The sequence below is a fragment of the Paramisgurnus dabryanus genome, chromosome 12 (assembly GCF_030506205.2).
Source record: "Paramisgurnus dabryanus chromosome 12, PD_genome_1.1, whole genome shotgun sequence".
NCBI classification, from domain to species: domain Eukaryota; kingdom Metazoa; phylum Chordata; class Actinopteri; order Cypriniformes; family Cobitidae; genus Paramisgurnus; species Paramisgurnus dabryanus.
In genome coordinates this window covers 19372353-19396200 of record NC_133348.1, presented here as the reverse complement: position 1 = coordinate 19396200, position 23848 = coordinate 19372353, and the positions used below count along the sequence as shown (strand labels likewise).

The 23848-nt window shown below is 36.1% G+C and overlaps 1 protein-coding gene across 1 annotated transcript; it reads left to right on the top strand.

The window, feature by feature from the left end:
• The first annotated feature begins 2201 nt into the window (after nt 1-2201).
• Nucleotides 2202-22120, top strand: moxd1 (monooxygenase, DBH-like 1). Its single transcript, XM_065256722.1, has 12 exons — nt 2202-2736; nt 5260-5406; nt 6598-6765; nt 7511-7594; nt 11665-11844; nt 12737-12839; nt 13048-13214; nt 13360-13551; nt 14878-14937; nt 17718-17860; nt 20462-20630; nt 21315-22120. Exons 1-12 carry the CDS (start codon nt 2425-2427, stop codon nt 21474-21476), a joined length of 1887 nt encoding a protein of 628 aa, XP_065112794.1. The 5' UTR covers nt 2202-2424; the 3' UTR covers nt 21477-22120.
• Nucleotides 22121-23848: the final 1728 nt, after the last annotated feature.

The window sequence follows — 23848 nt, the reverse complement described above, 5'->3', positions numbered from 1 at the left end:
ACTGTAATAAAATATTGTAAAATTACAGTACAGTACTGCTTTGTAACTATACAGTACTAGTTTGTGTACTGTAAAAGGGTATTACAGTACAGTACTGTAAAACCAAAATACAGTAACTTACTGGCAACCGTGCTGCCAGTACCGTACTGTAAAAATACAGGGAAATCGTTAACAGTGTAGCTGGACCGAATAGCTGCATATAGAGCATGAAGACATCGAGCAATTCTAGTAATTTACGAAAAATATTTTTTTTTAAATAAACACATAATATCAAAGAAAGAACATAGGTAACAGAACATAAAAATTAAAGCTGACAGTCATAGCATCAATATCATAAAAAATACAGAAAAAAGTTAAAAAAACAAAAAAACAAAGAGAAAAGTAACTTTTGATCTTCACATGGCATTCAGAAGATCCAGATAATGTAACTTCCACTTGAAAATGTGACTTGTGGAATATTCCTAGATTTTCAGAGGGTTGGAATAACAGGACTGAGTGAAATCCTGGGGACATGCATAAAATGTGCATTTTATCTAAAAATTATAAAATTATATTATATATATATTTTTTTAAGATAAACAATTTGATTTTGTAGTAATGTAGGTTTCTTGCATTTTTATGGGGACAGAAATTGTACTGATTTGGTGAAATGGCTTATACAATTAATACAAAACCTGTAAAACAATTGCTAAGATGTTAAATTTGAACATTAATCAATACTTAAATAACACAGATGTATTTTGTCACTTCATACGTCATCGTTCTGAATAACGATGGATGGATGGATGGATGGATGGATGCATGGATTGGTGACCATTATTGTGCACTTAAAACCACAAATTTTCACCACTAGATGGCAGGCATTTGTCACAAATGCAGACTGCAAAGACATTTCAAAAGTTAAATTCTTTCACAACCAAACCAATCCCATTACAGTTTGGCTCTCTGACACTTTAAAACCTGCTTGTTTGGTTTACTACAGTATAATAATCTACATAAACATTTGCAAAATGCTAAAAATAAAACTGCCAAACATGATTTACTCACCTTCTGCTAGCTCCAGTCCAAAACAACAAACACATTAAGTATTAATTCAAATCAAATTAAATTGTACGTAATTAAAATTATTCATTGTAAACTGTTTGTTGTGTGTGTGTATTTGTGCCAGAATGATGTACTGTGTTGTTTCATCCTGTGTTTCAAATGCTTACAAATCATTTCATGCAATGATTCAAAAATGTGCAAACCTGTACATTTTCTCTAAGCAGAGGATTTTCGATTCTTGTCTTTAAGATATAAATATGTATTATGGCCCGCCAAGACTTTGTACCAGCTTTACAAGAGTTTCAGAAAAACACAAAAAACCTTAATGAAGAACACATGAGATCAAAGCTCACTTTTTACCCAAAGAAATGTAATCAAAATTAAAGCAGTAATGGGGTTATTAAAGTTAATGATATGTTTAACAGAGTACAATAAACATTATGCCTTTCTATTAATCATAATAGGTCATTGTAGTCCGAATTGACACTAATAATTTTTGTTTTAACTACCCTATACTGAAAAGACCAGCTGGTTGGCAAGGTTTTTTTTTGGGGGGGGGGTGCCCACTTTTTAGCTGGTCCAGCTGGTCAGGCCAACAGCTAAAACTAGGCTTGACCAGGCTGAGAGGACCAGCTTGAAACCAGTTCCATCTTAAACCAGTTTAAGCTGGTGGGTCACTTGGTATTCCAGCCCGACCAGCTAAAATGACCAGATGTCCACGTTTTCCAGGGACAGTCTGTTTTGTTCCTCCACAAACCCACAACAATAAAAAACAAAAATATTCAAAAAGGTTTTTTTTCCCCATTTTTTATTCATAAATAAAGATTTTAATGATATTTTTACCATTGAACTAGGAAATGTCCCTGTTTTTCATTAAAAAAACATGTTCGCCTTTAGCTTAAAAGTGTGAGAAAAAAACTAACTCTAAAACCAACTTGGTACACCAGCTTAACCAGCCAAAATCATGCTAGGAGACCAGCTGTTTTTTATAGGTTATTTAATTGATGGAATACTTCACTATTAACTTAAAATTTTACTACAATTTACTATAGAAAACTTTGGTAAACTCTATACAACAGAATCTGTGATTGCAAAGGTTTAAAAATGCATTAAAATCAGCATTCTAAGCTTTTGCGATCGCAATATCATATGCGCCACTAAACAACGCGTCGCTCGATTCCAGTGTAGTCAACTGTCGCGTCGCGTCGCTCGCGGCATGGTGTTAAGCTCTATGTATTTCACATCAATGGGAAAAATCACAAGTTTCAACAGTTCAGTGGTGGGAGGCTGCCAGTGCCTGACAGGATCTCTCCAATACACACACCAAAGCAAACAAACATCCTTTCCCTCGGAAGTTGCATATTTCCATTAACTTGCTCTATGGATAAAACGCGTCCGTTGGTTTTCTTGTCGATGGTGCTCGATATGTGTGAAAATAAGCTTCTTTGCGCTGTTTTCTTAACTTCACTGCTTTCCTCAGCATGCTCACAAAGCACAAGATTTGTGCATTCAGCTGCCTTAGATGCGAATGGAAGATACAACATTAAGTGGGGATTTGACGAGTCAACGATAACGTTTGAAGCAGAAGTGGAAACGAAAGGATACATCGGATTTGGCTTGTCACCAACCGGTGCGATGGCTTCGTCTGATATCGTAATAGGTGGCGTGCTTAACGGAAGTCCATATTTACTGGTGAGTGCGCGAATGCACGTTAGGTGTGAAATATGAATCTCATCATCTCAAACTGTCCAGCTCATGTGGTCTATAGAAATGATAAACATTTACTTATCTTAAGTCCATAAAGATTAACTTACAATTCAGATCTGAAATGCTAAATGTAAACTTTGTAATTTTTTTCATGACAATATTTGTTTAGTTCAAATTATTTCATTTGCATTTGTAGCTACTCTAGATTTTGTGTTTACAATTCTAAAACTGTGTTTCTGTAGCTCATCTGATAGAGCATGGTGCTTGCAATGCAATGGTTGTGGGTTCAATCCCAAGAACATAGGCTACTGATAAAAATGCTTTGGATAAAAGTATTGTCTAAATGGATGCATGTGAGTTTAAAATCTCTTACAAAAAAGGTCCTACACATTGGCATGGTTCCATAAAGAACCTTTAGCATCCGAAGAACATTTCTGTTTCACAAAAAGCATATAAAAAGGTAAGAAAAAATGGGTTCGGCTAAAAACATTCAACTAGGGGGCAAAACATGGTTTTTCTATGGCATCGCTGTAAAGAACCTTTTGTAGCACTTTTTTTAAGTATGTGACTACTGCAATAAAAGAGCATCATTAAGTGAGTTAAAAAATTATTTTTTACCAGGGGAAATTCCTGACACATGTTTATCTTACACGTGCATTTGCAGACGCTTTGGCTAAAAGTAGCTTAAAGTGCATTCAAGATGTAAATTTTTTTATCAGTATGTGTTCTCAGAGGTTTGAACCAATGGCCTTTGTGCTGCTATCACATTGCTACCAGTTAAGCTACAGAAACACTAGATACATCTTTTGCTTAGATTTACACTAGGATAGAAACAATGCATTTATATAGTGCGCGCAACAATACAGATCCCTGTTCAAACATGTAAATCTAAAGTATTCATTTCTGCAACATGATCTCACGGCAAGTTTGATTCATTTATTCGTGTCCATGGCACGAAATTCAGCTTTTTTTCTTGCCTTGAGCACAAATGTCTTTTCATGCAATTTTATGTATTGCAGGGTTTCCTGTAGAAAATTTGTTAGTTAAGGTGGTATGGTTGTGCGGGTGGGCGGGGCCGGGGGCATGGCAATCAAAGGGGCGGGGCGTACGCGTCATGATGAAATATTTTTATTGAAAACACTCAAATAAAACTAAATTTTGAAGAAACTATGACAGAAAATGAACACATACTAGATTAGTAATGAATAAAATGTTTTATCAACTGGCTAGTTATGCTCCAGACAGTGACGGTCCACGCTATTCTCCGAGATGCACTTGACGGCCTTCTGTGCAGCGAATTTTTTTTGGACAAACTAGTTAAGGTGGTAGGGTTTCCCAGCTTAGGTGGGCCGTCCGAACTGAGAAGTGCTGCGGGAAACCCTGTATTGTTTTCTTAATTTTTTTCCTATTTTTGAATCATTGTCGCTTGTGGTTGGGGTTCGATTTTGGGTTTGGGTAAGGATGTACTTTTATGTATTGGTTTCTACAAGTTTTTCTTCCTCTATTAAAACTATTCTTGCCTGGAGTTGGGGTTTGGGTTAGGATGTCTAAAAATATAACAAAAAGTGATTCTAACCCCAACCCCAAGCAACAATGGTAAGAAAATAGGAAAAAACAATGAGAAAACAATACATAAAATAACACGAAAAAGAAAGTAGTGCCACGGACATGAAAAACTATTTTTAGAAATTTTTGCAAGTGACATGAAAAAGACACTGGTGCTCAAGGCACGAAAAAAGGTGAATCTCATGCCATGGACACAAATAAATTAATAATTTTTTTTGTGACTATAACACGATTTTCCGTGATTTGTACATAGATTTTTCACAGTAATTGATTTCCTGACTACAATCATTAAGCTGCCCTAACCTAAATTTCTATCAGACAGTACCCACACAGCTCTTTATGATATTAGACATTACTGCTAATGCCTTGTGTTGAAACAGTTTTAAATACAAGGATAGCAGTATACAGTGCAATTCCCATTAAATTGTATGATGGATATCGTAATCATATATGTTTAGGTTTCATTTAAATATTGTAACTTTAGACAAGGACTGTTGATTAGTATTGTTTATTAAAGGCTCTTTCATAATTATACATTACCGTGTTTTGTATGACTCATTACTGCTTTTGTTCCAAAACGTCTAAGTAACTGTGTTTGAATGTGCCATTGAAAACACTTGTCAATGCAAGCAATCAAACTAACATTTAGAAGTTATATTTCTGTTTGCACACTTTTAGACACTTATCCAAACTGCAACAAATTAGCAAATATTTACAATTTCCACTGAATTAAACCCATGCTAGTGTTGCTAGTGCAATTGTTACAAAATGTTCTTTACATTATATACAGCAGGATGATTTTATGTTGAAGGTAAAAATTACTTTAGCTGGGTTTTCACACACTGGATCACATTTAACTACTGTAAATGCAGAAACAAACCAAAGATTTAAAACCTAAGCACATCTAACCTGAGAGTTTTAACTTAATTCCTCTTCACTCAGGATTATTTCACAGATTCGAACAGAAAGGTCCATAAAGACCCAATGCAGAACTACCAGTTGCTGTACGGAAGGGAAAATGATACACATACTGTCCTGGCTTTCACGAGAAACATCCAGACGTGTGATGACAATGACAAAGTCATTACGGTAGGCTGTGTTATTGAATTTTTTTGCTTAACTATTAAAAAACATCCGCATTTTTGTTCTTGTCCATTGTCAAGTGGAGGAAGTGTACCCACCACATCTTTCTCCCTTACAATGATTCATTCATGCTTGCACGGCTTTCATCTTTTGTAGAAATGCAAGGAGACACACATGTGAATACAACTTATGTTTTAAATGTCTTTCATGTGTTATTTTAGAAATATGCGTAACCAAGGGCTTAGATATATTTTTTTATCGTTGGTGTGGTTGATGTGTCAATTAAATATTTTTTCCTTTAATGGCAATGAAAGGGCTAATAGTCAGTAATTAAAATTCCTTAATGTCACTTTAGTCATTTCATTGGTATTTAATTTGACTGTGTTTCGCTGCAAAACCCTCTAAGTACGTGCAAGCTTTTGGGAAAAAAACTCCACTTCTAAAAAAGCTTTCTTCTTTGGACAAGACAACAGCTGCAAAATAACTAAAGATGCAAATAGAAGAATTGCAAATGATAAAAGTCAGAAAGTAAAAATAAAGAAATTGAATCACACATTGAGGGGGCGCTGTGATCCATGAGAGTGTCACATTCGCGTGTATTCAGGTCCAAGTTTTCACAAGGGACACAAGTTTGAATGTAATCCATGGTCATTCTTAGAGGACTTTGCTGAAATATCAATGTTAACAGATCTGCAAACAGATTTTATTTGAAGCTCAAGTATTGATGATCATATATGATATGTGCTGAGAGCATCATTATGTCATTTATGATGGAGCTGGCGGTCAGCAGCTTTTGCATCTGAGCTTCCCAGTTGCTAGTTTTGATTATTTGGGGGTGATCTCCCCCCATACCCCCAGCCCTGTGTAACCCAAGCAATATAATTGAAACATAATTGAGAGTCAATGAACAATTGAAATGAAATGCCATGTACGACTTCTGGCCATTTTCCATCAGTTTTCTCTAGCTGCTATTTGATTTATGCTTCATCCAATTTTGGGAGCTCGCACGCTCTGCCTCTGGGCTTTCAGTCATAATTTTAATTGAAACACGTTGTCTTTTGTCCAAGGAAACAGAACAATAGTGCAGTGTTTCATTAGGGAGAAACTCCATTCCCCTAAACTGTTGTCTAATTATTACCTATATAGGAGGTCTCTTGCACTTGAGTCTGTAATTGCCCACAATTTGTCACCGCCCAGGGCAGTACGGTGAGAGTGATCTGGGCGTTCCACGATGAGGACGTGGGAGAGTCAGGACCTAACTACCACGGGATGAACAGAGGGAGAAAGAGCCTACGGTTACTTAACCCTGGAACCAGCTCCAGCATCCCTGCAGGAACAGCTTTCTTTGACCTTCAAAATGAGAAGGTGAGGAAAGTGCATTTACCAGACGGCAGGAGCCTTTGATTTGCTGAGAATGACAGGGAGCGGTTTAGCTCCGAGCGATGGTGTACCTACTGTTTTGTCTATTTTTACATGCTTCAAATCAAGGTTCTTGAACTGTTTTTGATATAAGTGGTTACACATGAATGCCTTAAAAATACAAAATCCTCCTGATTGCCTATTTTTTAATAAAAACAAGGTTTCTTACTGCGTGCAGAATACAGCCAAAGACCAGATTTTATAAGTGTACATATTTACAGTCCTAATAACAAATACAAAACATTTTAGTTGGAAAATAACAGGAAATAGGATTAATAAAAGCTATTGCATGCTATTACAACAAAACACTGCTGTTTACTGCTAAAATGAAAATTATATTATCATTTATTCACCCTCATGTTGTTAAAAACCTTGATACATTTCTTTGTTCTGATGAACACAAAGGAAGATATTTGTAATTAAGCAGGAAACAGGAGCACCATTGACTTCCATAGTAGGAAAGAAAAATACTATGGAAGTCAGTGGTGCTCAGTTGGTTACAAACTTTGCACAAAATATCTTCCTTTGTGTTCAGCAGAACAAAGAAATGTACAGGTATACACACAACTTGGGTGAGTAAATAATGACAGAATTTTCATTTTGGATGAACTGTCACTTTAACTGTTTTGTGACTTGCACAAATATTGATTATTTGATGTTAACATTTTGATAACATTTTCAAATCTTGTAGGTTCCTGTGCCTGAAAAGGATACAACATACTGGTGTCGAATATTTAAAATCCCAAAGATGAAGAGGAAACATCATATAATCAGAGTGAGTACAATGATTTAAACAGTTCATATATGTAAAATAATTAATAATAATTTCAATTAAATACATTAATAAATAAATAAAATAAATTTCAGAAATACAATGAAATGTTGTTTCCACACATGGATAATCACAAGCTGGATTCAAAATCACATTGCCCACATGAGCACCACAGCTCAATGTGCTGTAACAGACTGATCACCTCAACTTTTAAAGGGGGAACGCATACTTTCATTCTTAATAATATATTGCTAAACAAATATTTGTAGACTTACTGTTAGACACACTTTAATATGTCTGAATGTTAGTGCTTCAGATAAAAAAATAAAAATAAGTGGATTTTATTTTAAAGTGGACATTACACAAGACTTTTTAAAGATGTTAAATAAATCATTGGTGTCTCCAGAGTAAGTATGTGTAAGTTTTCACTCAAAATACCATATAGATAATTTATTATAACATGTTAAAATTGCCACTTTATAGGTGTGAGCAAAAATGTGCTGTTTTGGATGTGTCCTTTTAAATGCAAATGAGCTGATCTCTGCACTAAATAACAGTGGCGTTGTTGGATAGTGCTGATTAAGTGGTAGTATCATCCCCTTTTGACATCACAGGGGAGCCAAATTTCGATGACCTATTTTTTCTCATGCTTGTAGAGAATGGTTTACCAAAACTAAGTTGCTGGGTTGATCTTTTCACATTTTCTAGGTTGATAGAAGCACTGCGCTGAAACATGGAAACGTCAAATTTTCATGATTTGTCCCCTTTAAAGATATAAGCAAAACACACTGTTTAAAATCAAAACAACATGAATTTGCACACTTTTTGGTAGTCAAACAATTGCAGAACACTCTTAGAATGTGTTAAAAACAACACATTAGTGTTGATTCTGGGACAACATACTAAATGCGTTGTCTCAGAATCCACCCATCTCTGTGTTATTATTGAAAAAACACAACATGTTAAAATCAACACAAAATAATAATAATAACTCATTGAAGAACAATAGGGTCCTCGCACATCGGTGCTCGGGCCCTAATGACACATAATGTGTTAAAATTACACATAATGTGTTAAAAGCATAACGCACAAAGATGTGTAAAAAAATCACAAATCCTTTCAAAGAGTGAATGGTTCAAAAGCTTTTACTGCTGAAATACAACAGCATTTTGTTTACAGATGGCATTTGGTTTACTACATTGTATCTAAACCATCTGGCATTATATAGCTTTTTGGGAATATATTTCTCAAACATACAGTATATACGATTTCCCATTAGAAACTGCTTGTTTCATTAGACGCATTGGTTTGTTTTACCTCATCTCTGTAGTTTTTATACCCAAGGTTAGTTTTTTGGTTAGTCACCTGTGTATGTTTCTCTCGCTCTCTCTGTCTATCTCTCATATGTCTCATCTGCTTATTATTTTTTGCAGTTACTATTTATAGATCAGACAGGTAACTGAAATTATACTCTCTATACTGCAGATGAAAGAGTTTTTTTAAGCTTTTCAAGTTTTCTAAATTAGAGGCAGAACAGGTAAAGATAAACGACTTTGATCATATGATAAAATGTATTTTATTTTTTTTCAGATGGGCTAACCTTTAATTAACCAATTGTGCTGATAGTAAAATTCAGCGGTAGAGTGGTAGGCATGCAGTCATCTTTATAAATTTATCACTGTGGCTACAGCTGCACAATTTCTGTGAATAACATTAACCCTGCGCACGCAGAAGCAAGAAGTTCACTGTATGAATGTGACCCATTTAGCTAACTGAAATGTCCAGCATATAGTGTAGTGCGCTAAATACAAAGACACTACAGTGAAGAGACTTTTAGTCAGTGTGTATATTACAGGCGATGAAACATACTGTACAGCAAGCACACATAGGCCTACTAACGTTTGTGATTTATTTTTAACAAATTTAGGAGCAAGCAGACCTTAATTGTGGCGTTAGATAAGCCACACCAAATAACCAAAATACTTTTGGAGGTAAATTGGAGGCATTTTGGACCACTCCTCTTTAAAACATTGCTTCAGTTTATTAAGGTTTACTATCTTTTTACCCGACTGTATGTATGTAACAATGTATGTATACATACTGTATGTATATATGTATATACATATCTATATGTTGTACAGTATATATATTGAAGCATTGATATTGACCTCTGAATTACCTCTTCCTGGAATTTGAAAAGCTCCAGGCTGTGATGTCAGATGCCAGCAGCTGCCCCCATAACCGCACCAGTGTCTGAATATTTCCTGCTCTGTTTCCTCCCGGTTCGTGAAGCAGATGTGTAACTGTAACTGTCAAATAGGAACAGATTTTCCAGACACTGTGCTCCCACTGTCTATATTCAGACTGTTTTTTCACTGTTCAGATTCAGATCTTGCTGTCATTGGACATATTTAGTTTAATTGGTCATGGCTATGTAACACCAGAGGCTTCCTGGGAAGTCTGTGGACTTTATACAGTATGGCCTTGATTTACTACATAAGAACTTACGTATGAAAAAAAATGTATACAATGTAACAATTGTGTACATAATTGTTTTTAAATTGGATTAAATTAAAAAAATCTACATGCGAAGTTATTACACTCCCTAACACTTAACTTACCCTTAACAAAATACATATGCACAAGTAAAATGTATTTAATGCATAATTTCTTATGTAAGCATACTATAGTTAAAGACATCTAATATAAAGTGAGTGGTAAACTTGTTGGGCTCTATAATAAAGTTAACTGCATTAGTTAACATGAATTTACAATGAGCAATACTCTCTCATTCTGGCGTAATAATCAAGGACTATGCTGACGTAACATGGCTGTAGGAGGCGAAATAATATCTACTAAGTTTGTGTTAAAGGGAAACTCCACTTTGAAAATATGTCCCTTTTGTCAGCTCCCCTAGAGTAAAACATTTGATTTTTACCGTTTTGGAATACATTCAGCTGATTTCCGCTGAAATTTTTTAGCATAGCTTAACACAATCCATTGAATCTGATTAGACCATTAGCATTGTGCTAAAAAATAACCAGAGTTTCAATATTTTTCCTATTTAAACTTGACGCTTCTGTATCGTGTACTAAGAATGACGGATAATTAAAAGTTGTGATTTTCTAGGCAGATATGGCTAGGAACTATACTCTCATTCTGGCGTAATAATCAAGGACTTTGCTGCCGTACCATGGCTGCAGGAGGCGAGATGATATCTACTAATACATTTTTAAATTCAAAATTTGCTTCTGTTAACATTAGTTAAATTTCAGTGCATTAACAAAGAACCAGCTCTAACATTATTAAAGATCATGAATTATCATTTTTAGTCCACGTTAGCTTATGCATTAATTTAAGTTAAGTAATAGAACCTTGTTGAAAATTCTTACTGGCGAATACAAAGTATTGATCACTGTCAGTCCAACCATGCGTGTGCAACCAGGTTCACAGTAATGCTCAGTATAATAACCATGCAATTATTTGGAGATGGTCTGGATCTGAGATACTGTACAGTAGATGGATGAGACACTAATGCTGCTATTAGTTAAAAAAATGTGTTCTCCAACAGATTATTTTGGAACATCTTCATTAGCTTTTGGGACCCAAAATAGCTCCCAATGGGTAAATAAGAAGTGGTGGAAAAGGAATGTTTGAATATTTATACAGCCACTGTTTGGCCCCAGGTCCCACTGATTCAGACAGAGGCCCCTGGACGATTAGGACTCGTATCACTCTGTTGGAAATGTTTTTATTTAGAATTCCTGTTCCGACCGAAGAAGCCCACTGTGGGGAGAAAAATAATTCTGAAATCCCCTACATCCTATTCCAGAGATATCTGAGCTGGTTTTAGCACACAACAGTCCAAACACACACACACACAGGATCAAAAAATAGAAAAAAACTAAACTATTTTTTGTACACTTTGGGTACCTGCTTTATTAAAGCTCAGACAGAGACGTACAATGGAAAGTGTTCTTGTTTTATAATCTATCAAATATCTTGCATCAGTTTATAACAGATTTGTTACTTTTATTGATTTATTGATATTCTTAACCTTTATTCTGTTTCAGATCGAGCCATTGATTCAGAAGGGTCATGAGAATCTGATCCATCACATTCTGCTTTACCAGTGTGATAGCAATCTGAACAAAAGTGAGATCAACCAGGAACACGAATGCTATCATCCAAATATGCCAGACTCCTTCTTCACCTGTGAAACCATCCTGTTCGCCTGGGCTATCGGGGGAGAGGTGGTCTTTATTGTTTTTATATTGATGCTAATATAATGCTATATGTCACTACGTTAATCATGGGATTCTTTATTTAGTATCAAAATACACAGAATATACATTACTTGGTAAATAACATTTTAACTACACTGTCAGAAAAAATGGTCAAAATACGTTGGGCAGTACCCTTTAAAAAAGTCCTAATATGCACCATCAGGTACAGATATCAGAGTTCATGCTCTAATGGAAATGTCAAATTCCCTGACTTTCGCTAACTAAATAGCTGAATTTCGCTTACCTATGTCCAGGATGCCGTGAGCCTGGATAATGTACAGTAATGTACACTGTGAGATTACAGTAATGTAGCTTATCAAATTAATAAACAATGCACATTTCCTGGAAATGGTATTTCTTATGTCACATTTTAACCAGCGGATTACATTTTGATAAATGGAAACTAAAATTTAAAGCAACAAACAAAAACCCCTTGTATTCCATTCCTTATATTCCAATATAAAATTCCCTGACTTTTAATATCTGGAAAAGACCTTTTAAAATTGCATGATATTCCAGAAATTCCAAGACCCATGGGGACCCTGAGATATGTATATATTTGGTACTAATATGTACCTTTGATGTTCTAACATGTCTCTTTGACGTACCAATATGCTCTCTATGGTACAAATATGTATCTCTGAGGTACTAATATGAACTCTTTAGGTGCAACACTTAACTTTTACCATATTTTGACCATTTTTTCTGACAGTGTATGCTAAACTGTTTTCAATAGTTTTCATTTCTTGAATAAATATCATAATCAACATTTTCTCACCTCATACATCATCTTACGTTATTTAAAAAAACTTTAAAGAGCTTTGTTGCAATGCAAATGTTTTGTTTTTATCCGTTCTAGGGCTTTACCTATCCTCCACATGTCGGAATGTCTATAGGAACCTTGATAGATCCAGTGTTTGTACAAATGGAAATTCACTTTGATAACCCGTCATTACAAAAAGGTAGCCAAACCCAACACTCAACAATACAGCCATTTTGTGAGTTTAATGTGGGTTATATTAGGTATCTGAGTATTAAAAAGTTAGTAGTCTTCATGATACAGTACACTACATTGTTTTTCAGCCTAATCAAGTACGAAAACGATACTGCTTTTCTGTAAGGGTTATAACAAAAACTTCAGAGATGCTCAGAGTATTGGTCTCCTCACAGGGATAGTGGACAGCTCAGGTCTGCGCTTGTACTACAGCCCCATTCTAAGGCGATATGATGCTGGAGTCATTGAGACAGGAGTGTGGGTCAGTCTATTCCACATGCTACCCCCAGGCATGCAGGATTACATTACAGAAGGACACTGCACAAAAGAGTGTCTACAGGAGGTGGGAGAAAAAAACATATTTACCATAATAATCCCTATTTACATTACCGGCCAAAAGATTACTTACTGATACTAACAGTACAGGTACTTTCACGACAAGAGTGTTATGACACTCACTCTCTCTATATGCATCTTTTTCCTTTAAGTCATTAAACAGTGAGATGCCCAGTGGAGTTCATGTGTTTGCTGTCTTGCTTCATGCTCACCTGGCAGGCCGTGCTATCAGGGCCCGACATTTCCGTCAACAGGTTGAGCTCCAGCCCCTGGCTTCAGATGAGCAGTTTGATTTCAACTTCCAAGAGTTCCAGCCGCTCGGCCAAGAAAGACTCATTTTGCCTGTGAGTCACACTTTATTTAAGTATTATAATGTTTTTGTGGTTTAAGGCCTAATCTGGTCTCGTCTTATCTTAATACTCTTTAAAGCTCAGAGGGTCAACATGAAGTGTCAGTGCATTAAAGAGACGGTTCACACAAAAACATCAATTCATTATTCCTTATTTAAAGAGCACCTAATGTATGATTCACGTTTTTACATGTCCTTTGGTGTGTAAGTGTGTAGTAGTACGTTAACGATATGCAAAAGGTACAAACCCCAAAGTAAACAATGACGCGATTTATCGTCTCCAACGTAAATCTCTTTTCTTGGACTACAACAAATACACAGATTGTAGGCAACAGTTTACATCCTGGGATTGGTGACGTAGAGATCGACATTATCATAATTCCTCCCAGTTCGGCCTGTAAGTTGACTCCTGTTAGCATTGCATTCTGAGCGAATCTTTCAAACATGGTAAGGAGAATGATTCATGGTAAGGAGGTATTCAGGCTAGAGGTCTTCTCGGGTCCAAAGAAATGTACCCGACCCGAAATGACCCGAATCACTTTATTCCCGAACCCGACATGCATAAATAATTTTTTTTTAGAAAGACCCGACCTGAGACAAACCCGAGAAAATTAGACCCGAGTCCGACCCGAACCAGTGGCAATTTTGACAACGACACCAATGTAACCGCTAAAATATAAATTTTAAACTGACTGACATTTATTGACTGAAAATTAACCTACCGCCAGCCGCACATTGTCGCAAGCGCTCTTGGCAAACAGAGGAGAGGTTTGAAAAGGACATTGACGAACACACGCGAGAGAGTTCGGGTCTACGGGTTTTTGTTTGTCAAAAACACATCTATTTTAAACTACCCAAGATTTAATACGATCTTGATACTGATATTGATAATTAAAGCAAATATTGACTTAAATTTTTTTATCATGTTGAATATGGCGTCTGCTCTGAATGACGTCTCTGCACTGACTCTCAGAATGTAGAGAGCTGAAGTATTGTAAGCATCTTAGAACTAAATATTTAAGCAATTACAGAAATTGGCCCAGTGTTACCTACAAGTGAGGTCATAAATTCAACATGTTAAAAGGACCATTTCAGAGGGCCTTTGTATATCTGTGGAACTGGTGTCTATTTAAAATGGCCCTGAGGCGAGGAGTGACTCAATGTATGAGCTGCAACTTGTTATCTTGGTCCGTGAAAATAATCAGAGAGGTTCTAATAGTTTTTTCTCAAATGGTTTTCACTTTTAAATTGAATGGATAAGAGTTTTTTGTATGTTACTTATAATATCTTATTAGTTAATTTTGTGTTTTTCTTTCATCAGGGGGATTCTATAATCACTGAATGCAGATATAGCACTAAAGACAGAATGAACATGACCTGGGTAAGATTAAAATTCATGTTTGTTCTCAAAAAACAAAACTATATTTTTGTTACATAGTTTGGGTTACACACTACTAATATTTAATTACTAATATTTGATTACTTCCTGACAAACAACAACAGACACACACACTTTGTCTCAGTTTCTCACATTACACAGACACCCATACAACAGTACTACATCATAAGCAACGCAATATACAGTTGATTTTTTTTATATTGTATCGGCAAGAATCTGGTGGTATGATACATATTGTGGTACATGTGGGGCTTATTTTGGGAATAGAATAGGATATCATTTTAGGAAAGCTGTCATCAAGAACACACAAACATATGCAAATTTTAGCAAGTGCTTCCTAACAATCTTGAAGTTTAGAGACAAGACGACTGCTATCTAGCTGTCGGGATGTAAACTCAAAACTAAACAACCCCTATGAATCATGTATGATTTAAACAAAAAATCAATATTGCGGTGTTTTTTTGAAAATCAAAACAGTATCTGCAAACAAAATATCCCGATACGCACGTATTTTCTTACACCGCTGGTATACAGTGTTCCTGTAGCTGGTTAGCAGCACAAAGGACATGGGTTTGATTCCCAAGGAACACACATACTGATAAAATGTATACCTTAAATGTACTTTGAGTCACTTGGGATAAAAGCATCTGCCAATTGTAGTGATGAGGACGAGACCACCTATGCCGAGTCAAGACCGAGTCCTTGAAGGGTCGAGACCGAGTCCGTTGGTTTTCAAATAGAGTCACGTCTGAGTCAAGACCGAGTCTTTGAGGAAGCAAGTACGAGTCGAGACCGAGTCCTTTAGGAGTCGAGACCGAGTCGAGACCAAGAGCATAAAAACATGTCAGTTTTCATATTCATGAATTAATATCACCCCAGATGATAATCAAAAGTTAGGCCTACAGACTAAGCTAGATTGGGAATTGTTTAGAGGAGCATACTTAACGTCTTAATATGGACTATGCTTTTACTATCATTAAAAAAATCCCTACCATATGCATGCTCTGATGGCAGTATCTTTGCTTTGCACAATGGGATGTCATTTTCAAATAATGCCGGTCGACATTGCATTTTATTATTATTGTTATGTGTTGTGTGTTTATATTGCATAGATATAATGTAAGCAATACTTAAGCAATTATGTCTTCTTTTTAAACATTTGTCTAATATTTGTCATGTGGCAATTCAGCTCCAAAATTAAAACTTGCGAGGTGATTTATAAAAAGTATAATCTGTCTGTTAATGTGGGATTGACATTAAAGACATCTACATTTGTCTACTGATAGAAACATCTGTCCAGAATCATGCACCCTTAGTGGAAAATTTACCATCTGATGTTTTTTTACTTCGCCTGAAGTCTTTGTTTCTCTACAGAGCTCCATGTGGCAACACATATGTGGAATATTACGTGAGTTAAGCCACCAAATCAAATATACAAGGCAGTCAAAGTAGGCATGGGACAGCTGGCAACATTGTCCCAGGGCCTGTGACGTAAACATCTTGCCCCATGAATTTTGGCAATGGCCCAGAACAAAATCACATCTTTTTCAGATTTATGCCTCCCCAAATGTATTGCTTAAATGTTGCTCTTTCATAGCTCATGAGATTTCATGAAGTTCTTAGATGCGTCTCCTAAAATTTCTTAGGAGAAATAAAATAGAAACAAATGAGACAATTATTAAAACGCATTACGAGTATGGAGCTGTAAAACAAATGTAGAATTGCGTAAAATAATCTGGATTATTTTGTAAATATGATGAGAAATGTTTGAGTTCATAATAAAATCTTCAGTATTGTTTACTTTTGATTGCAGACTTGGTAAAGCTGAACTGGGTCTTTTTCTCAGAAGAAATCTCTGAGACACAGGAGACTTAAGTTTCCATTTGCTCTAAATTTAATTTTTATTTCTAATGGGATGTGTAGTTTTACATTGATTTTATAAAATAAATACTAAAATTTTTATAAGAAAAATTATTTTTACACAAAGTTCATTAGCAGGTAAAAACATTATAAGATTTATAGAATGTCCGAAAAAAAGTTACAATCTGTACCTTTTCTGTCGCTGGGGTGGTACCCTAAGGTCCCATTTTGTACCTTTAGTCCTGTATACTGAACATAATACAATGTTGTTCCTTTTTGGGTACATTACTGTACCTTTATTGTATACATTTAAATGAACAGTTGACTGTACCCCTAAAATGTAAACTGTACAAAATTGTTCTTAAGGTATAATATTGTACCCCAAAAGGTAAAACATTTCAATGTGGTAAACACAAAAATGAACCTTTGAGGGTACCACCCCAGCGAAAGTAAAGGTACAGTTTTGTATGTGACAGTGTACAGATAGTTATAATCTAGTCATATTCAGAATCTCATTAAAGGGGTGTGTTATTTCACATCAAAAAGACTGAATGCTTTTGAAAGTGTTTTTAGAGACAGTTGCAGATTTGTGTAGATGAATCCAGCCACTGACTTCTGTCTGCACACACACAGCCATTGAAGTACTGTAGACTCCTGACAGGCTGGGCTGAGAGACAGAGCCGAGTTTTTCTCTGTAGACAGTCCATAATCCATAAAAACCAGGGCCAAATCACTGGCATTTTGGATTCATATTAGAGAGATCAAGATACAGTATAGCTGTTGCTCAGCGCTTGTCAAGTATGTTGCATAATTCGTCACAGACTTTTAGCTGTCAGTGATTCAGATGTTTGATTTTGGTGTCGTATTTCAAGATCTTGACACTGGGAATCTCTTTTCTACAGGGAGGACTTAGCGCTCGGGATGAGATGTGTTTGTCGTACCTGCTTTATTACCCCAGGGTCAACCTAGCCAGGTGTGAGAGTTTACCAGAAATCACCGGCCAACTCAAGTTTATCGGGGTCAAGAAGATTCAGGAACCTGTTACGTAAGTCTGAATAAACTACTTGACTCGACAAAGAGCCTTTGAGTGGATAAGAGATTGTGAATGCATCCTAACTGCATCATGCTGCAAGTGCAGATCTGGTTTGTATTTAGTTGTTTATCTGAATTAAACTGAAATCTGAGGTGATTAAGGCGGATAATGTAAGCAGAGAACCAATATAACCCTGTCTTCACTCCTATAATGGTTCAAAATGACTCCTATATTCAAAAGAGATTCAGGGTTATGATACATAAAATGTAGACATCCTTGTTTAATTTATCCACGTTTAGTTGATCTTGTGGTCTACCGCATAACTTAATCTGGATTAAGCAGACAGTTATCTCGGTTGAGATGTGGCTTGGGAAAAGGTTAAAAGTACACACCGTTGCCCAGCCTTTCGGGATACCTAGTGTCGGAGTTGCAAGTACCCCATGCACACCGTTTGACCATTTTAAACTTAAAATGATAAGAAAAAACATATAAAAATGAATTAAAACTGACTAACTGCAGTGCATTTCAATAGACGTGGAAGGAAAGAATGTCCAAGTGTATTGGGTTGCTATGCGCACTGTGATTGGCCCATCGCGTTTGGAGGCGTGGTTTAGCCGTAGGTCAATTAACTCGCCGCTAGATGCCGCTAAAAGTCGCACATTGGACTTTTAAATGAAACAAATTTTAAAATAATTTGAAACGGGACACATTGTTTAAATATCTTCTGACATCAACACCAAAGACGCGTAATATGGCCTGCCAAAGATTAGATGATCACTGATAAACTGTTCTTGCTGATGTCATCTGAACAACTTATGAGATCATCTTGCTCCCATCATGCCATCTTGCTTCCATCATTACATCAGAAAGTACAAATTGTTTGTCTGACCCTCAGAAACATCTGGTACGGACATTGTAAAATTTGTTTGTCTCCTTCTAAAGAGGCTCAAGAGACCTCAAACGCATAAAGACATTCTGAAACCACAACCCGGGCCTCTTAACAGATCGCTCGAGAGATCGTATCAAATCCAGTCAACTGGTCCATCAGTTTCTTTAACATGTTTTTTGAATTTCATTTACTGTATGCTAACACCAACACATGCCATTTGTGGATATCGTGCATTAGGCAACATACATTTTATTAAACCCATCTGTTCCCTAACCATGATATGGTGGTTGTCCAGCAGTCATTTAGAAAGATAAGTATGTCTTGGATAATTATAGAGAGGTTAGATCTGGAAGATGTTATCTATATGAGATGCTACAGTATATAAATCTAAAGGCATCGTGAATGAGTTAACTGTAGTTGGTTTAGATGAAAGTTTCAGACTACCAGATAATTACCGCGGTAGTCTTTGTAGTACTCCCATATTGCTTATGTTTTGTATAGATTCTTTCCACTGGTGTGTTTAGATGGAGAGTGAACTCAGAGGGATGTGTGTTTTGTTTATATGTCCACACACGCTTGTTTGTGATTTCGCGTGTGAGTGGGTGAATGTGTGCTTTGGGTTTGCGTACATCTAAAATGAGGAACATCTGAGGAGTCCTGCTGGTGGGGTGTGTTTATTCAACCTCCTGAGGGTCCGAGCGGTTTGTGTTCAGCTGCTGGTAAAGGGGGATTTTAAGGGGATGGACCTGGCAACCTAAACAGATTTCGTTTTAAAGCTTTCCCCCAAGCGCCCTCTGTCTTTCCAGAGTGTCTCTGTCCTTCTCTCTCCTTTACACAGACGCTGTAAAGCTAACTGAGGAAATATTGCACCCTTAGGATAGTCTTTGATCAGTGTAATACTCAAACCCTAATGTATAATTTAGAGACTATGGGCATAATTTATAGGTTTAAGATTAATGTTTTTACTCAATTCTATTGATGTTAACAATGTGCCACCATATTTGAATTTTGTACTCATTTATGCCTGTTCCAGTTTAGATATTTTAAATAAGCTTCAAATATGAATAGTGTTCTCACACGCGCCTGTTGTTTTGCTTCAGAAGACATTTATTGGATTACTTATACTGCAACCAACATAAGGTCTCACATGTAGGATTCATATGCAAAAAGATACAGATTTAAATCTGCTTTTTCAGTGAGGAAGACACAGTTAAGCACATGTCCTTTATATTCACAAAAACAGCTTTTCATACAGTGTTTTTTGGGCACAAGTTGCTTCTATTTATGTCACAAACACACAAATAATATGTAGAGTTAGAGTAATAGTCAACATATCAATGAAGAACAGTGATCCGGTGCAGTTTACCATGGTAAAACCATGGTTAAACTAGTAAAATGTGTCTATATATATATATATATATATATATATATATATATATATAAAATATTTTTTTTTTTTTACTGAAACAAATTACATAAGATATAGTAAACATACTGTAAATGTATGTGCTTTTTGGAGCTTCTTCATTTTAGGACCTATAGATATATAGAAAAGTGATTGATATATTAAGAGGGTGAGTAAATGATGAAAGCAAATCATTTGTTGGTAAAATATTACTTTAAAACAGATTGCATTTTTATAACATATCAGATTTTGTAATATTGTTTAAAAAAAGCATATTTACCTCACCAATAAAACCCAAACTATTTAATTTTCTTTTAAGAACTTGGCCCTTTATGATTGAGAGTCCTAAGAAATTCAGCAATCTGTCCTTCACGGAGGCTATGGATAAATACAGATGGACGAGGAAGAGAGGCAAAGCATTTAATGAGGTTGTTCGGAAACTCCCCATGAACGTCCGCTGCTCCAAGATCGGACAGGATGAGTGGTCGGTGGGTGAACATAATGCATTTTTCAACTCTTAAAGGGACACTCCACTTTTTTGAAAATATGCTAATTTTCCAGCTCCCCTAGAGTTAAACATTTGATTTTTACCTTTTTGGAATCCATTCAGCCGATTTTCGGGTCTGGCGGTACCACTTTTAGCATAGCTTAGCATAATCTATTGAATCTGATTAGACCATTGAAAGTTACCAAAGGGGACTATGTAAGGGCACTGCGTAATATCGTCGCGTCTGCTGCAGCCATGGTACGGCAATAAAATCCTTGATTATTACGTCGGAATGAGAGTTTAGTTCCTAGCCATATCTGCCTAGAAAATCACAACGTTTTATTTTCCGTTGGTCTTAGTGCACAATGTAACTACAGAAGAGTCAAGTTTTAAATTGGAAAAATATCAAAACATTAGTAATTTTTGAGTGCGGTGCTAATGGTCTAATCATATTCAATGGATTATGCTAAGCTATGCTAAAAGTAGTACCGCCAGACCCAAAGATCAGCTGAAAAGATTCCAAAACCATAAAAATAAAATGTTCAACTCTATGGGAGCTAGAAAATTAGCCTTTTTTCAAAATAAGTGGAGTGTTCCTTTAAAACGTAACATAGCTTATTATTAATATTGCTTTATATATATATTGTCAAATAATATCTATAATCTTTATGTATCTCTATCTCAGATTCAAGGTATGATCGTCTCTCCCCCCGAGCTGAAGTCAGAGCAGAAGTCTGTTGTGGCTCTGCCCTGTAGGAACGTCTCAGGGTCCCAGTTTGAAAGTTCCCTCATCGCGTTCCTCATTGCATATCTCCTGCTCATAATACAGACCCACATAGACCTCTAATGTCTGCTGTTATCTCAGTTCTGTACTCCTATACACACATTTCACCAGCCGTTTACAGTACCAGCAACTCACAACATGAGCTAAAGAGCACAATGAAGCTGATATAAACTTTGGAGATGCTGTAGTATAATTGCACTGTGTGACTCTCTTTTATGGTCTCAATTAAGTTTATCATTAACATTGTGTTAATACAACATGGTTGCAAACAATATTGACGCGTTTATGTTTGTCACAGAATTTCATTTGGTTCATGCATACTTAAGTATTCAAACGAAAGCTTCTCCTGTAAATCCGTCATACAGTATTATTACCATATGTCTGAAATAGGCCAGTAAACCTTCATCTAACCTGTTGTGATTTACAGAACGTTTTTGGATTAACCTTGTTTGCTGTCAGAGTTGTTATTATCAACCACTTCATCACAAGTGGTTTATATTTTAACCAGTTTTCCCTGAATGACTTCACACTGTTAGTTTTATTCAAAGTTAAACCTGCACTAAAATTCACAGGCATGCAAACACTTCTGTTTCTCTCATTATGAGCTAAATTTGTTTTATGAATGAATGCTGGCTTTATATTCCAAGCCATTAAAGTTTTATATGCTGTCTGTGTCTCTTAAGCAATAAATGTTTATTTCTTTTAAATAGTTGAAAATTAGTTTTTGAACAGCTGGCTTTCAAGGTCAAAGTGGTATTTATTGTCTCCCTTGGGAGAAATATGTCTCGGATAAGAGAACTGCTGCAACATCCACACACAACACAGTAACATACAACATTTATGGAAGGCAATACAAATGTATTTTAGTTAAAGCATTCATTTATTTTGTTAGTTTTTCTTATAAATAAATGAAGAGCTCAGATGCAAAAGCTGCTAAATGCCACCTCTGTTAAAAAAGATATAATGATATTAACCGAATGCTCTTGGCACGTATTATATGTTCATTAAATACCTTTGCTTCAAATCTGCTTAATCCCCACCCACCATTTACTAGACAAGTTATGTTATATTTAAGGGGCAATAAGTAGGATTTTAAGTGTTTTATTAATCAAAATCAATGTCTTTATTCATAAATATGTCCTCGTTGGTGTCAAATGACCTCTGCCAGTGATATGACTTTTCTTTAAGCTTAGAATTTCTTCTCTTTACTTACATTGAACGTGTAAGTCCATGGAGGCATCAATATCATTCCGCCATATTGATAAACTATAATAGCAGACAGGGACAAAAAGCACTTGCAGTCCATTTCATAGACTGTAAAAAAAGATGGACAACGCCAGTTCGCTCTCTTCCACTGGTGAAAAGTAAAGTCGCCAGTGTCCCGATACGGAGCTGACATCTTGGGTCTTGAGTCTGCGCAGTAGCGATTTATGGACCAGTCCTGCGCAGTGAGCAGGAAATAAAGCCGCGAAATCAAGGCCCCGCCCTTGCAGAATGCGTATATCACAGCTGTCAATCATGACGTGATGCCACTGTTTTAGCAGTAAATAACTAACTAAAAACAAACTTATTTTAAAAACAAACACTTGAATTTACATCAGCGTGATAAAAACTACAGTAAATGACAGAAAACAGCTTCAGAAAAAAAATAATTGAAGTATAATTAAATTGTTTAGTTGGTTTCAAGTCCCATTGAATAACATGGGGGAGGTGGGGTTTATGACCTATACTAGGACCAGTCACTAGGGGGGATCAAGACATTTTGGCTTCACTTTTCAGGGCTTGTGCGGCACGCTTGGTTCATTTACAACCCTAGGATTTGTCTTTAGAATAATGTTGAGCTCTGCTCTGATTGGCTGTTTCACAGACTGCTAACTTAGCAGTCACAACTTTGTATTTAGCATTGTAACAACATTGTAATAATGTGTAATTGAGGATGGGGTCGTACATAACGTCACAGTCTGTGTTATAGCGGTCTTTTGCATGCACGTGGTTTACATAAGAAGGAGGAAACAATAGTTTTTAAGGCTTACAATATGTCATTACCATGTACCTTGGTAAATAAAGTTGTACTGTATGGCAAAAAAAAACTTTATATGATTTTTGCATATTGTGATTTTTAACAAGATGTTCTTCTGGAGTATACAGTAATCTGAAATGTTTATCAAAGTTGAAGCTGATGTTATAAAACAATGAGATTATTATGAACGCTTGAGGTAGTTTTATCCACTGTTACTACCAGGTCCTGTACCGTAAGTCCACTGTTACTGCTTGGAAGTCCCTGGTACAGCACGGATCATCTCTTGCTAAGGCCTTAGGACTTTCTCACTCACACCCAACATCATGGCAAAATATACCAATGTGTGCTCGGGAAAACCGCAGAAATGTTTCCTTCTTTTGAGACTAGCCCCAAGATATACTTTGAAGATGTGCTA

Coding starts and splice junctions, on each gene's coding strand:
- moxd1 (XM_065256722.1), top strand. CDS start 2,425: ATGGATAAAACGCGTCCGTTGGTTTTCTTGTCGATGGTGCTCGATATG. Junction 5,407..6,597: donor ACAATGACAAAGTCATTACG/GTAGGCTGTGTT, acceptor GTCACCGCCCAG/GGCAGTACGGTGAGAGTGAT. Junction 7,595..11,664: donor GGAAACATCATATAATCAGA/GTGAGTACAATG, acceptor ATTCTGTTTCAG/ATCGAGCCATTGATTCAGAA.